The sequence below is a fragment of the Carettochelys insculpta genome, chromosome 17, assembly GCF_033958435.1.
Source record: "Carettochelys insculpta isolate YL-2023 chromosome 17, ASM3395843v1, whole genome shotgun sequence".
Classification (NCBI taxonomy): domain Eukaryota; kingdom Metazoa; phylum Chordata; order Testudines; family Carettochelyidae; genus Carettochelys; species Carettochelys insculpta.
Window position 1 is genome coordinate 538,816 of NC_134153.1, and position 12,012 is coordinate 550,827.

The 12,012-nt window shown below is 51.4% G+C and overlaps 1 protein-coding gene across 4 annotated transcripts; it reads left to right on the forward strand.

Moving 5' to 3' along the window:
* The first annotated feature begins 11 nt into the window (after nucleotides 1-11).
* SLC35H1 (solute carrier family 35 member H1) lies at nucleotides 12-11,195 on the forward strand. 4 transcript variants are annotated; one of them, XM_075011905.1, is made up of 9 exons: nucleotides 12-117; nucleotides 232-382; nucleotides 5,775-5,838; nucleotides 6,256-6,328; nucleotides 6,558-6,726; nucleotides 7,107-7,190; nucleotides 9,218-9,393; nucleotides 10,085-10,214; nucleotides 10,394-11,195. In XM_075011905.1, the coding sequence occupies exons 1-9, from the start codon at nucleotides 13-15 to the stop codon at nucleotides 10,504-10,506; spliced, it is 1,065 nt and encodes a 354-aa protein (XP_074868006.1). In that variant the 5' UTR covers nucleotide 12; the 3' UTR covers nucleotides 10,507-11,195. The 4 variants fall into 4 exon arrangements, with proteins under 4 accessions (XP_074868006.1, XP_074868007.1, XP_074868008.1 ...); XM_075011908.1 differs by lacking the exon at nucleotides 12-117 and adding an exon at nucleotides 3,822-3,894 and having other exon boundaries at nucleotides 244-382; XM_075011906.1 differs by lacking the exon at nucleotides 7,107-7,190.
* The last annotated feature ends 817 nt before the right edge of the window (nucleotides 11,196-12,012 follow it).

The window sequence follows — 12,012 nt, forward strand, 5'->3', positions numbered from 1 at the left end:
CGGGGCGGGGCCATGGGCCGGCAGGCGCTGGGCCGGGCCGCGCTGACCCTGGGGCTGGTGCTGCTCTATTACTGCTTCTCCATCAGCATCACCTTCTACAACAAGTGGCTGATGCAGGTAGGCGCGAGGCGCGGCGGGGCGCGGGAAGGGGGCGGCGGGGGCGGGGCGGGGCGGGGCGGCGCGGCGCGGCGCGGCGCGTGTGCTCACGGCCGTGTCCGGCTGCCCCCGCAGAGCTTCCACTTCCCGCTCTCCATGACGCTGCTGCACCTGCTGCTGATCTTCCTGCTCTCCGCCCTGGCCAGGGCCCTGGCGCGCTGCTGCACCGGCCGCCCCCGCGTCGTGCTGACCTGGGCGGACTATCTGCGGCGCGTGGCTCCGACAGGTACGTGCGGCCGGGCCGGGGCCGGGGCCTCCCCCCCCCGTCCGCCCGCCCCGGTGCCCCGACCGACGCAGGCGGCGCGGCACTTGCCCTCGGGCGCGGCGGTGCACGGTGGCCGCGCTGCCGCGGCCTCGTTTACGTTGACATGTCGGAGGTCGATGTGGACGCGCTAGCTGCGTCCCTGGCTCGTGCGGTGCTTTGTGCTCCCCTGGACTTCAAATCCGCTCCCGTTTTCCTGGAAAACCTGAGTCGCAAAAGCTGCCGGGGAGCCCCGGTGGGAGCGGCGGCCTGGTCGGGAGCCTGGTGAATGTGGAAAGCCCCCTGAGATGTGCAATAACCACCTTAACCGAATGACAGTAACGCGGTTGTAAGGAGCAGTACAGATTGTACCTCTAATCCAGCACCTTCAGGACCTGTTACCAGACAAGAGACTTTGCCAGATCACAGCAGGTCGGTGCTGTCGACCAGCGTCACCAATGCTTCCCCTGCCCACTGCGCCCTGAGAAGATGCTGAGGAGTAAATTAGAGCTAAATAATGCACAGAACACTGAGAGACAGGATGGGTGGCCGTAAACAAACTTCATGGGATTGCAGGAGCCTCAGCCACTGCTGTTAAGTAGACATGGGGCTAACTAAAATCACGCCAGACTGGTGGTGGTGGTGTTTCTTTAATCATGTTTAGGTTTTGGAGGGAATACCCATTGAGAATAAAATACGCCAGGTCGTGCTTATTAGAATAATTGTTTCTGGCTGTCCGCTGTCAGGCCATGTTTTCAAGTCTTGTGCTATGAGGGCGATATAAAATCTGAAATTCTGGAGCATGATTCAGTAACAAGGAATAAATTCTGTGGCTGCAGAATGGACAGGATCCTTAAAATATCCTTCAGACATATACTGCAGCAATAACATTAAAAAGTCTTGAAGTGACCAGTTAAGACAATTTGTCAGTGTTAGGCAAATTTAGCATTGCAGATCTCATTAACCATAACACAGATACATGGAAATTCACATAATTAGCCTTAGCTTTGATCTTTGCATCACACTTGCTATCTGTAACAGTCAGTCTTACATCAGTCCCTTGAAAAATCATGGAGGGGCTCTTCAAGGAAGTCATTTTGAGGCCCTTGGAAGAGGGGAGAGTGATCAGGAATAGTCAGCATGGATTCATGAAGGGCAAGTCATGCCTGACCAATATGATTAGTTTCTACAATGAGACAACTGGCTCTGTGGATAGGGGAAAATCAATGGATGTGATTTATCATGACTTTAGCAAAGCTTTTGATAGGGTCTCCCACAATATTCTTATCAGCAAGTTAAAGGAACGTGGATTGGATAAATGGACGATAAGATGGATAGAAAGCTGGCTAGAAGGTCGGGCCCAGCGGGTAGTGATCAACAGCTCGATGTCGGGATGGTGGTCGGTTTCTAGTGGGCTGGGTCTACACATGCCCCTTCCTTTTGAAAGGGACATGTTAATGAGCAGGTTCAAAATATCCTAATGAGGCGCTGCAATGAGTATGCAGCACCTCATTAGCATAATGGCAGCCGTGGCGATTTGAAAGTGCGGCTTTTCGAATTGCGTGCCGCTCATGGAGATGGGACCTTCCGAAAGGGTCCTTCCCCCCCATTTTTCAAAGCCCTTCTTCCTATCTGGTGATGGGACGAGAAGCTGGACATTGGTCAACAGTGTGTCATTGTAGCCAAGAAGGTTAACAGCATATTAGGTTGCCTCAAGAGGAGCGTTGCCAGTTGATCCAGAGAAGTGATTATTCTTCTTTATTCAGCTTTGGTGAGGTCGCATGTGGAGTACTGTGTCCAGTTTTGGGTCCCCGATTATTGGAAGGATGTGGATACACTGGAGAGGGTCCAGCGGAGGGCGACCAAAATAATTAGGGGGCTGGAGCATATGACTTATGAAGAAAGGTTGAGGGAATTGGGACTGTTTAGTCTGCAGAAGAGAAGACTGAGGGGGGACTTGATAGCAGCCTTCAACTTACTGAAGGGAGGTTGCAAAGAGGCTGGAGAGAGGCTGTTCACAGTGATCACAGATGGCAGAACATGGAACGATGGTCTCAAGTTGCGGTTGGGAAGGTCCAGGTTGAACATTAGGAAAAACTTTTTGACTGGGAGGGTGGTGAAGCATTGGAATGGTCCACCCAGGGGAGTAGTGGAGTCTCCATCTCTGGAGGTGTTTAAGTCTCACCTCGACAAAGCCCTGGCTGGGCTGATCTGATGGGTTTGGCCCTGCTTAGAGCAGGGGGCTGGACTCAATGGCTTTTTTAGGTCTCTTCCAGTTCTATTGTTCTGTGATTCTGTGAATTAGTGTACATAGTCCAAAGTATACTTATGTTTGTGTGGAGGACTTGTGTGTTAATATACAGAATCGAAAGTTATAAAGCCTCCTCCCGGCCACCCCTACCTACTTTGGGATACTGTACAGCCCTTTAATTTCTGACAAGTGAAATAGCCAGTTCATTCAACAAGTTTTAGTCAAGTGTTTTTTGCATGGTATTTTTTTTCTTTTTTCCATGGGGATATACAAATTCATAAGGCTAAGGCTCAGCTGCTACAATTCTTCGTATATAGAAGTAAAGGCACATATCTTAATTAATGTCCTGCTAGTTCAGAACACAGCATGTTGCTTACTCAGCTACACAGGTTTCTGGCAACCCCCTGATTTGATCTTGGCTGCACTGGCCGTCCTCTGCATAGAGTCTGGTTCACAGTCACTATAGTGACCATGATGGGACACTTGCAGGAAGCCTGCCCTGATTCCTTCAGAGGCCTACCTCCTACTTATGTGGAATAGTAACAGAGAGAGAGCCGTGCTAGTCTACGCACTATCCGAACAAAAAAGCAGCCCAGTAGCACTTTAAAGACTAACACAATAATTTATTAGGTGATGAGCTTTCGTGGGACAGACCCACTTCTTCAGACCAGAACAGACTCAATATTTAAGGCACAGAGAACCAACCATAGTTATGAAGGTTGACAAATCAGAAAAATTGTAGTCAAGGTGGTCAAATCAGAAGAGCAGAGGGGTGGTAGGAGGGGGGAGGTCAAGAGTCAGATAAAACAAAGTGTGTAAAAGAGTCCGTATAGTGACCCAGGTAATTGGCGTCCCCGTTCAAACCACGTGTTTGTGTCAAATTTGAGTATAAAACAGAGCTCGGCACTCTCTCTTTGCAAGTGATTCTTAAAGTTCCTTTTCAGTAAGACACAGACTTTCAGGTCATTAACAGAATGGCCCACTCCATTAAAGTGCTGGCTGACAGGCTTGTGAGTTAAGAGCTTTTGGCTGTCTGGTTTGTGTCCATTCATTCTTTGTCAAAGCGTGTTTACCATTTCTCCTATATACAAAGTATGTGGGCATTGGTGGCACATGACAGCATATATGATGTTTGCAGAGGACCACTTATTCCCTCTTTCCTGTGTTCCACAGGAGCAATAGAACTGTTGGTCATGGAGGAAGGTGCATGAAGGGTGCCCAGGACCATCCTGGGAGTCAGACTTAGGTGAGAGACACCCTGCCACATGAAATCACAGAGTGCTACCTTGGTGCAATCAAAGCTAAATGCAGACTCTCCCCTTCCATGGAGCATCTTAAGTCTTTGGGCCACATCCTATGTTAGGATGGATCATCAATCCTTTGGGGCTCAATTCATAGCAAAGATTCTCCTGAAATGATGAGTGATGAAGACAAAGATGGAGGAACTCTGAGTCCTCTTATACCCTTGCCCACATGGAGGGAATTTCATTGTTCCTCCCTGTCTGGAAGCATATCTGAGATGGAGCCTGTCCCATGGGCAAGGCCGCCTGTCCAAGTCCCTGCTAGGCCTCAGCCATCACTTCTCCGCTGGGTTACACCTGGCAGCCAGGGAACCCTTTCACAATAGGCGATCACACCACCTACTGTGGTTTGCCAGAAACGAATATTTCAAATACAAGCACAGAGCCAATACTTATAAAAAACCTAGGAACAGCATAAACAGATTCAGCAAATCACCAGCTCTCAACAGACATGTCACTTGGCCCACTTGCCATAAGATCTGGTGCAAGCCTAGGACAGTGGTTGCAACGATGTTTTTTATGTTCCACCCAACATCCAGTAACATCACCCAGGCCTGGCAGGCTTTGACCTGGGCAGCTGGGGTGAGTGGCAGTCTTGGCTGGCTGGAGAGGAAGCGAGGAGGGCCAGATCCTGGCTTTGAGCAGAAGGGATGGAGGAGCGGGCGGGGGGAGGAGTTGTTTACCTCTGTGCTGCTGCCGCCCCCTCCCCAGGTTGGGGAAAGGGCAGCAGCAGGAGAAAAGCCCCCCCAGTGAGCGTTTTTCCCCCCCGCCACTGTCAGCCCCCACCCACTGCTCTCATTGGTCAGAATTCCATCCAGTCAGAGCAGTGGGGGGAGCCCCTCCGCAGGCAGTGCTATGCTGCCATGCCCCCAGCTGGGGCAAGGGAAGAAGGAGGGGTGACGGTGCTGCTTTCTCCCTCCCAACACCCACACTCTGTTCAGAGCCTATGGGCTGGTTGCTGGGGAGGGCAGCCCCGAGCTTAGGATCCCTACCCAGGCAAGCTGCTGTCTGGTTATGGACTACAGGCCAGGGATTCCCCACCCGTGTTTGAATTCTTACTCCTGGGAAGCACTCAGCTATTACAGTGACAGGCGCTAATCAAAACATAAGCTTGAGAGAAAACTACAAGGACCCATGAATATTTTTATCAGGTTGACCTAGGAGACACTGTCCCTGTCATGTAACATGCCAGCAGAGCTGTCTGCAGGCCTAGCCTTAAAGAGCAGCCTGCAGGCCTCAAAGAGCAAAGGTGAGAACTTTCACTCCTGTGGCACACGTAAGTTCCCATCCCTGTGTTACAGCCTTGAACCCCGCAAACATAAGTACCAAATGTCCATGACAGCCCTTGACACTTGCGTGTAGACCCCGTAACCAGGGCAACCTTGACTTCAGCACTGTGAGAACGCTAAAAGTGATGTGAACCCTTTCCATGCACCCAGTAAACAGCTAAAATCACTCTAAGGTCCCATCCCAGCTGGAGCAATATCTGCCACAGCCCTAACGTAAGACACTTCAAAACCAAACCTCCCTGTGGCAGAAAGAGACGTAAGTATGCCAAATAGCTTACTGTCCAAACCTATGCATCCTGTTGTACTGTGTGCACCTTGTAAATAATTGCAGTAACGTGGAGTAGATAAGCTTAATAAAGTACTATCATCCCTAATCGGCTCTGTGTTGAAGCAAATCCCATAAATCCTGTCCAGCTTTGGCCTGGTAAGTTGGCAGTCCCGGGTACCGAGAGTCATCTGGGACAGCAGGACTTGTCTGACAGCATGTTCTGATTTGGTCAAAAGTCATTAACACCAGAGAATTCTTGTTTCTTCAGCCTTATCAACTGCTTTGGACATTGGACTGAGCAATTGGAGCTTCCTGTACATCACAGTTTCCCTGTAAGTAGCAGCCCCTTATCCACCTTGGGAGACGTGAGTAGTGGGTTTAGTGAGTGCTTTGGCAGAGCCAGGCAGTGGGTTCAGGCCTGAGAACCAGGCCCTATAGGGGCAGTCTTGAGTCTTCAGACCTGTGGTTGTGGGTATTGGTTTGGGGCTGGGTGACCTGGCTTCTCAAGGTGCTGCATTGAGTAGTGCTGCATGATGCTAGCAAATGATTGTCTCAGAGGGTAGTAGCCACGTTAGTCTGTAGCTTCACAAATAACAAGCAGTCCTGTGGTACTGTATAGACTGAAACGTTTACTAGGGCATGAGTTTTTGTGGGTAGGATGCTGAGGGAGTGGGTTTTACCTATCAAAGCTCATGACCTAATAAATTTGTTAGTTGCTAGAGAATGACTGTGTGCTTTGACCTTTACAGTTACACAATGACAAAATCTTCTGCTGTACTCTTCATCCTGCTTTTCTCACTCATCTTCAAACTGGAGGAGCTGGTAAGAGCTCTAATGTTGTGAGCCCCTTGAGGCAGCTGGTCATAGCCCAAGGTGTAGGGCTGAGCGTAGGTGAGGGCTGGAATCTGGGATGGGGGAAAGGATGAAAGGGGACTGTGGGTATGGACCATGAGGGGAAGTTGCTGCCAGGGCAATGGGTCTGGAAGAGGAAAGCAGCTTGTCCTTATGCAGCCTTGGGAGCCTCCTTGATGCTTTGTTTGTTCTCTCTCAGAGGATGGCACTGGTGCTGGTAGTTCTGCTCATTGCTGGGGGGCTCTTCATGTTCACATACGAGTCCACACAGTTCAACATGGAGGGATTTGTGCTGGTGCTGGGGGCCTCCTTCCTTGGGGGCATTCGCTGGACTCTCACCCAGATGCTCATGCAGAAGGCCGAGCTGGGTATGTTGGGAGGTAGAGGGACAATAGCAGTCTGGTGCAAATGATAGAGGGAACAGGGCGTGGTAGCTGCCCTCCACCTGGGGCACGGGCAGGGAACAGGGAGTGGTAGCCATTCCCCCACACCCTGCCCAGGGCACGTGGTGGGAACAGGGAGTGGCATCTCCTCCCCATTCCCTGGGGTATGGGGAGGAACAGGGAATGGTAGCACCCCCCCCCCACACTCTTACTTATACTTACGCTTCCCTGGGGTGGGAGGCAGAGCCTGTCATTGGGATGAGGGATAGGCTGTTTGTCCCAAGAACAGAGCCAGTAAAGGATTCTTTATGGGCTGCCTTGTCACCCAAGAGTTGCTGACAGGTCTGCCCTGACTCCTCCCACAGGGCTTCAGAATCCAATTGACACCATGTTCCACCTGCAGCCACTTATGTTCTTGGGCCTATTCCCTCTCTTTGCTGTGTTTGAGGGTGAGTTGGCTGGTGGTGGGAGGGGCTCTTTCTGGGAACAACTGGGGGGAATCACTGGGTGGTTTGCTGCACTGGACATGAACTATATAGGCATGGAAACAACTTGCTAAATTTTCAAAGTAGATGAGTGGATTTAGATGTCTTGGTCTTCCATGAGGGCTCCCACTTTAGGGTTAGGACTTCTCATGTGGAGACCCACGCTGCCATCCTACCAAACCAAGGGTATGGGCTTGCAGTCCTTCCGCATCTCACTGTGCCAGTTACCAACCAGCCTTCACAAAACAAAGCACATTTTATTCTTAAGGCAAAAGTTGTACAGAACAAACAGTAAAATAACTTACATACACTCTAAAAGCTGACCAGAGATCATCCCCGTCCCTAGCATAGGCCTGTTGTAGGTGTCTGTCACACCCCTTGGCTGGGTTTGCTCTCCTAGTTGCCCAATTCATGTCAGGTTTCATATCAAGAAGCAGAACCACCTAGGAAGAGTTCAGTCATCGCTTTGTACAGTTCTGGCCTTTGATCTTTGGCAAGGGTAGGGAACCCCCAGCTTGTGGTCCACATCCAGCCCACAGCTTGCCTGGATCTGGCCCTGAGAACTGGGGCTCTTTTCCCAGCATCCATACCACTCTGGGTTGTGCGTGTGGAGTCCTGAGCCTTGTGGTCCAGAGTCTGGCAAGTTGGGGCTGGATCTGGACCACTGACTTTGCCTGGAGGGAACAGGAAACATCTCTGCCCCTCCGTCTGCTGGGGGAATAGCAGCACATGGCTGTCTGGAGTGGCTTGCCCCACCGCTCTGGCCAGAATTCTGGCCCATCAGATTAGCAGGGGGGTCCTGGGAATGGCAGGAGAAAAGCCTCTCCAAGGAGTGCTTCTTCACTCCATCGTTCCCCCAGCCTGGGGATGGGCTGCAGCACATGGAGGTAAACACTTTCCTCCTCCCCGCCCCTCCAAAAAAAAACCTGCCTAGACTCCAGCCCACTCCTGCACCTTCCTCCTGCCCAGACACCCCCACCCCCTACCACTCCAGGGCTGCTCCTGCACCTTCCCTTCTGCCCAGGCTCCTTTCCTCCAGGCTGTTCCTGAACCTGACCAGTGCTGCCCCCAGCCCATTCCTGCACCCTTCCTGCCACCCAGATCCCTCATCCCCAGCTCACTCCTGCACCCTCCCTCCCATCCATACCTCATGTCTGCTCCCGGTAGCCCGCTCCTGCACACTGAACCCCCCATTTTTGTCCCACCCCAGGCTGGCAGAAGAGTTAAATCTGGCCTGGGGGAAGCCCTGAACCTCGGTCTCTCTTCTCCACCCCTCTGTCCATGGTGCTTGAGATTGAGGGGTCTCAGTCGGGCCACGCCAGTGAGGGTTGTGTGCACTGTTTTTTTGGGCCTTGCTTTTATGTGCCTCCCAACTGTTTTTTTTCTGTGGGTCAGTGGCCCCTGACCCCAAAAAGGTTCCCCATCCCTAATCCATGGTCTCCTGTAACAAGTAATCCCAACTCCGTGCCTTCTCCTCAGGGGAAATCTTTCCAACATAGGGTTTGTTACATCACCCCTGCTGGAGAATTTGCTTTATTCACCTTGTAGTGATTCCAGCTTCTTCAGGAAACTCCCCCAGCGAGCCAGGAACACAGAAGTACAGATTACCAGGATTGATGCAAAGAGTTAGGAACACTTTGCAGCTCATACTGTCTGGCCCATCTCAATATTAATGGCTTTTTGAGTATTTTACTGTTCTAAAGGTAACATGCAAAATGGTCCTCGAAGATTTTGCATATGGTTGCCTGGAGAATGGATCTGGAAGGGGACAGCAGCTTGTCCTTATCCTTACGGTTGCAATATATGTCATGGGACCCACAGGCCCAGGAACTGGAAGGGCTTGTGAACTGTTGAGTAAAGGGTCAGCACCCCTCTTGGCATGGGGGTTGCAAGCGACAGCACCCCTTCTGGTATGGGGCAGGAAGGTACTGATGAGTAGGGAATGTTCTCCATTATTCCACTGCATCATGCTGTGCTTCTCTTGATTTCAGGGTTGCCCCTGTCAACGTCGGAGAAATTGTTCCGTTTCCGTGAGGCAGGGCTGTTGCTCACCATGGTGGGGAAGCTCTCCCTCGGGGGGTTTCTTGCTTTTGGCCTGGGCTTCTCTGAGTTTCTCTTGGTCTCCAGAACCTCCAGCCTCACTCTCTCCATTGCTGGCATCTTTAAGGTATGGAGCAATGATTCCTGTGGCAGTGCCCGTTTGCCCAGACTGAACCAGCTCAGGCTGCCACCTCCTGCTTCTCTATCCCTGCAGATCTAGCAGGTTTCATCTGAATTTGACTCTTCCAGTGTCCCTGTCTGCCTCCCATAGGGACCCTGCAGCAGCCTCCATCAGTGAAGGGCAGAGGCTAAAGGCTCTCCTGCTAGAACGTATCAGTGAGATCCAGAGGTTGGTGGGGTTGAGGACACGTGGCTGAAGAGCAAAAGACCCACAGTTACACTGGAGGAAATAAGTGTTCCTGTGCCAGGGCACTTCCCCAAACTCCATTAGCGAAGAGTAGCTGACTCCCCTCACAGGCAGCCCAGACGTCCTTCTGCAAGGTCTCCTGCCCCTTCCTCTGAGGAAGCTGGTGACTCTGTGATTGCAGACTGGGGACAATGGCTCGTGCGCTGGTCTGGTAGTCACTGTGTTCCTTTGTATCCTGGGCCTGCAGGTGGGGGCAGCTGCTCCCTCCAGAGTGCCAGTTTCCATCCTTATCCCTCTAGCAAGGGAGCAGAAACCCTTCTATGTGGTGAATGTTGGCACTCCGGGGAGGGAGTCCAGAGAGGGTTGCACAAGTGGCCTCTGGACAGGGCAGCCACTCCTTGGCTTCAGCCATTTCCTTCTCTGCCATTTTTCATGCTCTCTCTGTTTCAAGGAGATCTGCACCTTGCTGTTGGCCACTCACTTGCTGGGAGACCACCTGAACCTCCTGAACTGGGTGGGCTTTGCTGTCTGCCTATCGGGAATCTCCCTGCATGTCACTCTCAAAGCCTTCAGTTCAAAAGGTAATGTTGAAGACCCTGGTATCTACAGAAATTCTCTCCAGTCCATGGCATGTCCCTCAGTGATGAGCCAGGCTGGGCCAGAGGCCTCTGTAGAAAGGGGAGGGACTGAGCACTCTGCTGTGTGCATTGAGTGAGGAAACACTACTGGTTTAGTCACTAAACAGGCTGTCTATGTCTAGGTGAAAAGGAGCCAAAACTACACAAGGGGACTAGCTCTAGCCCTGATCTAGAGCTGCTGCTGCGGCACAGTGAGCTGGAGGAAGAAGAGGCCGGAAGCCAGCTACAGCGCTGATTCAGCCTTCAGCACAGCACAGCACCCCTGCTCCATCTGAGCATCAGTCGCAACTGACAGCTGAGCAGCAAACAGGTCTCGGAATCTTGGGCTGCCAGCTCCTCTAGGTCAGGCACATTGGAGGAGCAGAGCTGTTTTGGGGCTTGCTGCTCGGCATCCACAGTTCAGACCCAAGGAGCCTTTTGGCTGAAACAGGCAACACTACATGTTTCCCCTTAAAAGGGATTAGAAGAGGAGCTCTCTGGCTTCTCCTGAGATGGGGCAGAGGAAAGGCAGACTGTCAAGCAAGGAAATGACAGTCAGAGCTCACGATGGACTTTTTTCCAACTTGTTCTGGTGTTGGCCCCAAGGAGAGACGGTGGGGAGCCCTTTGGGGCCTTTTTCCACACAGCTTTGCTGCTTAGAGCCCTTAACGTTCTCTGAAGTTGACATTGATACAGAAAATCTGGGATTTGCCCCCATGGGGCAGCTGTTGTACCCACTAATCTCTCAGGGCCTAGCACAATGCGAAGAGAGGATACTCCCTACTTGTGATTGGGGACCAATCTAGGCAGGTAATCTGGGGCGGATGTAAACTGCTGGCCCAGTGGGGCTCTGCAAGGCATTAAGGGACAGAGTGTCTGGGCAGCAAATTTCTTTATTGAAAAGTTCTCATTTTTCATGGAAATAAATGACTGGCCAGCCCCGTCCTCTACGTGTGGCTGTATATGTTGTGCTCCTGTTATGGAAAAGCAGAGGTAACTCCTCCTCCTTCCATAAGAACTGGCCCCTCTATCATGGCACTGTCCTATGAGAGATTCATAATGCTGCTTGCCCACAGCCTAGCGCAGCCCAAGTGTAGAATGCTGAATGGTGCTGTTCTGCAGCATTCTTCTCCTGTCCAGGAAGTAATGTAGAGAGCTGCAAGGTGTATCTCTTGCACTGCTGCCTCCTCCCCCACCCCCTTGTCTGAAGAACAAGCAGTCCTCTCTGTTCTGCACCCTGCTGCCTTCCACCAGAAGGAGGGGAGAATATCAGAACAGCCACACTGGGTCAGACCACAAGTCCAGGTAGTGTCCTGTCTGCAGAAAGCGGCCAATGCCAGGTGTCCCAGAGGGATGAACAAAACAGGTAATCATCAAGTGATCCCTCTCCTGTCACCCATTCTCAGCTTCTGACAAACCACTTCTACCCATGCTGGCTAATAGCTATTGATGGACCTATTGTCCCTGAATTTATCTCGCTCCTTTTTTGAATCCTGGTAAAGTCCTGGTCTTCACAACTTCCCCTGGCGAGCAGTGCCACAGGTTGACTGTGTTGCAAGAAATACTTCCTTTTGTTTGTTTCAAACTTGCTACCTATTATTTTCATTTGATGATCCTTAGTTCTTGTGGTATGGGAACAAGTAAATAACTTTTCCTTGTTTGCTTTCTCCAAAAACAGTCCTTTCATGGATCGGGAATTGGTTAAAAGACAGAAAACAAAGGGTTGGAATAAATGGTAAATTTTCACAATGGAGGGGGGTAA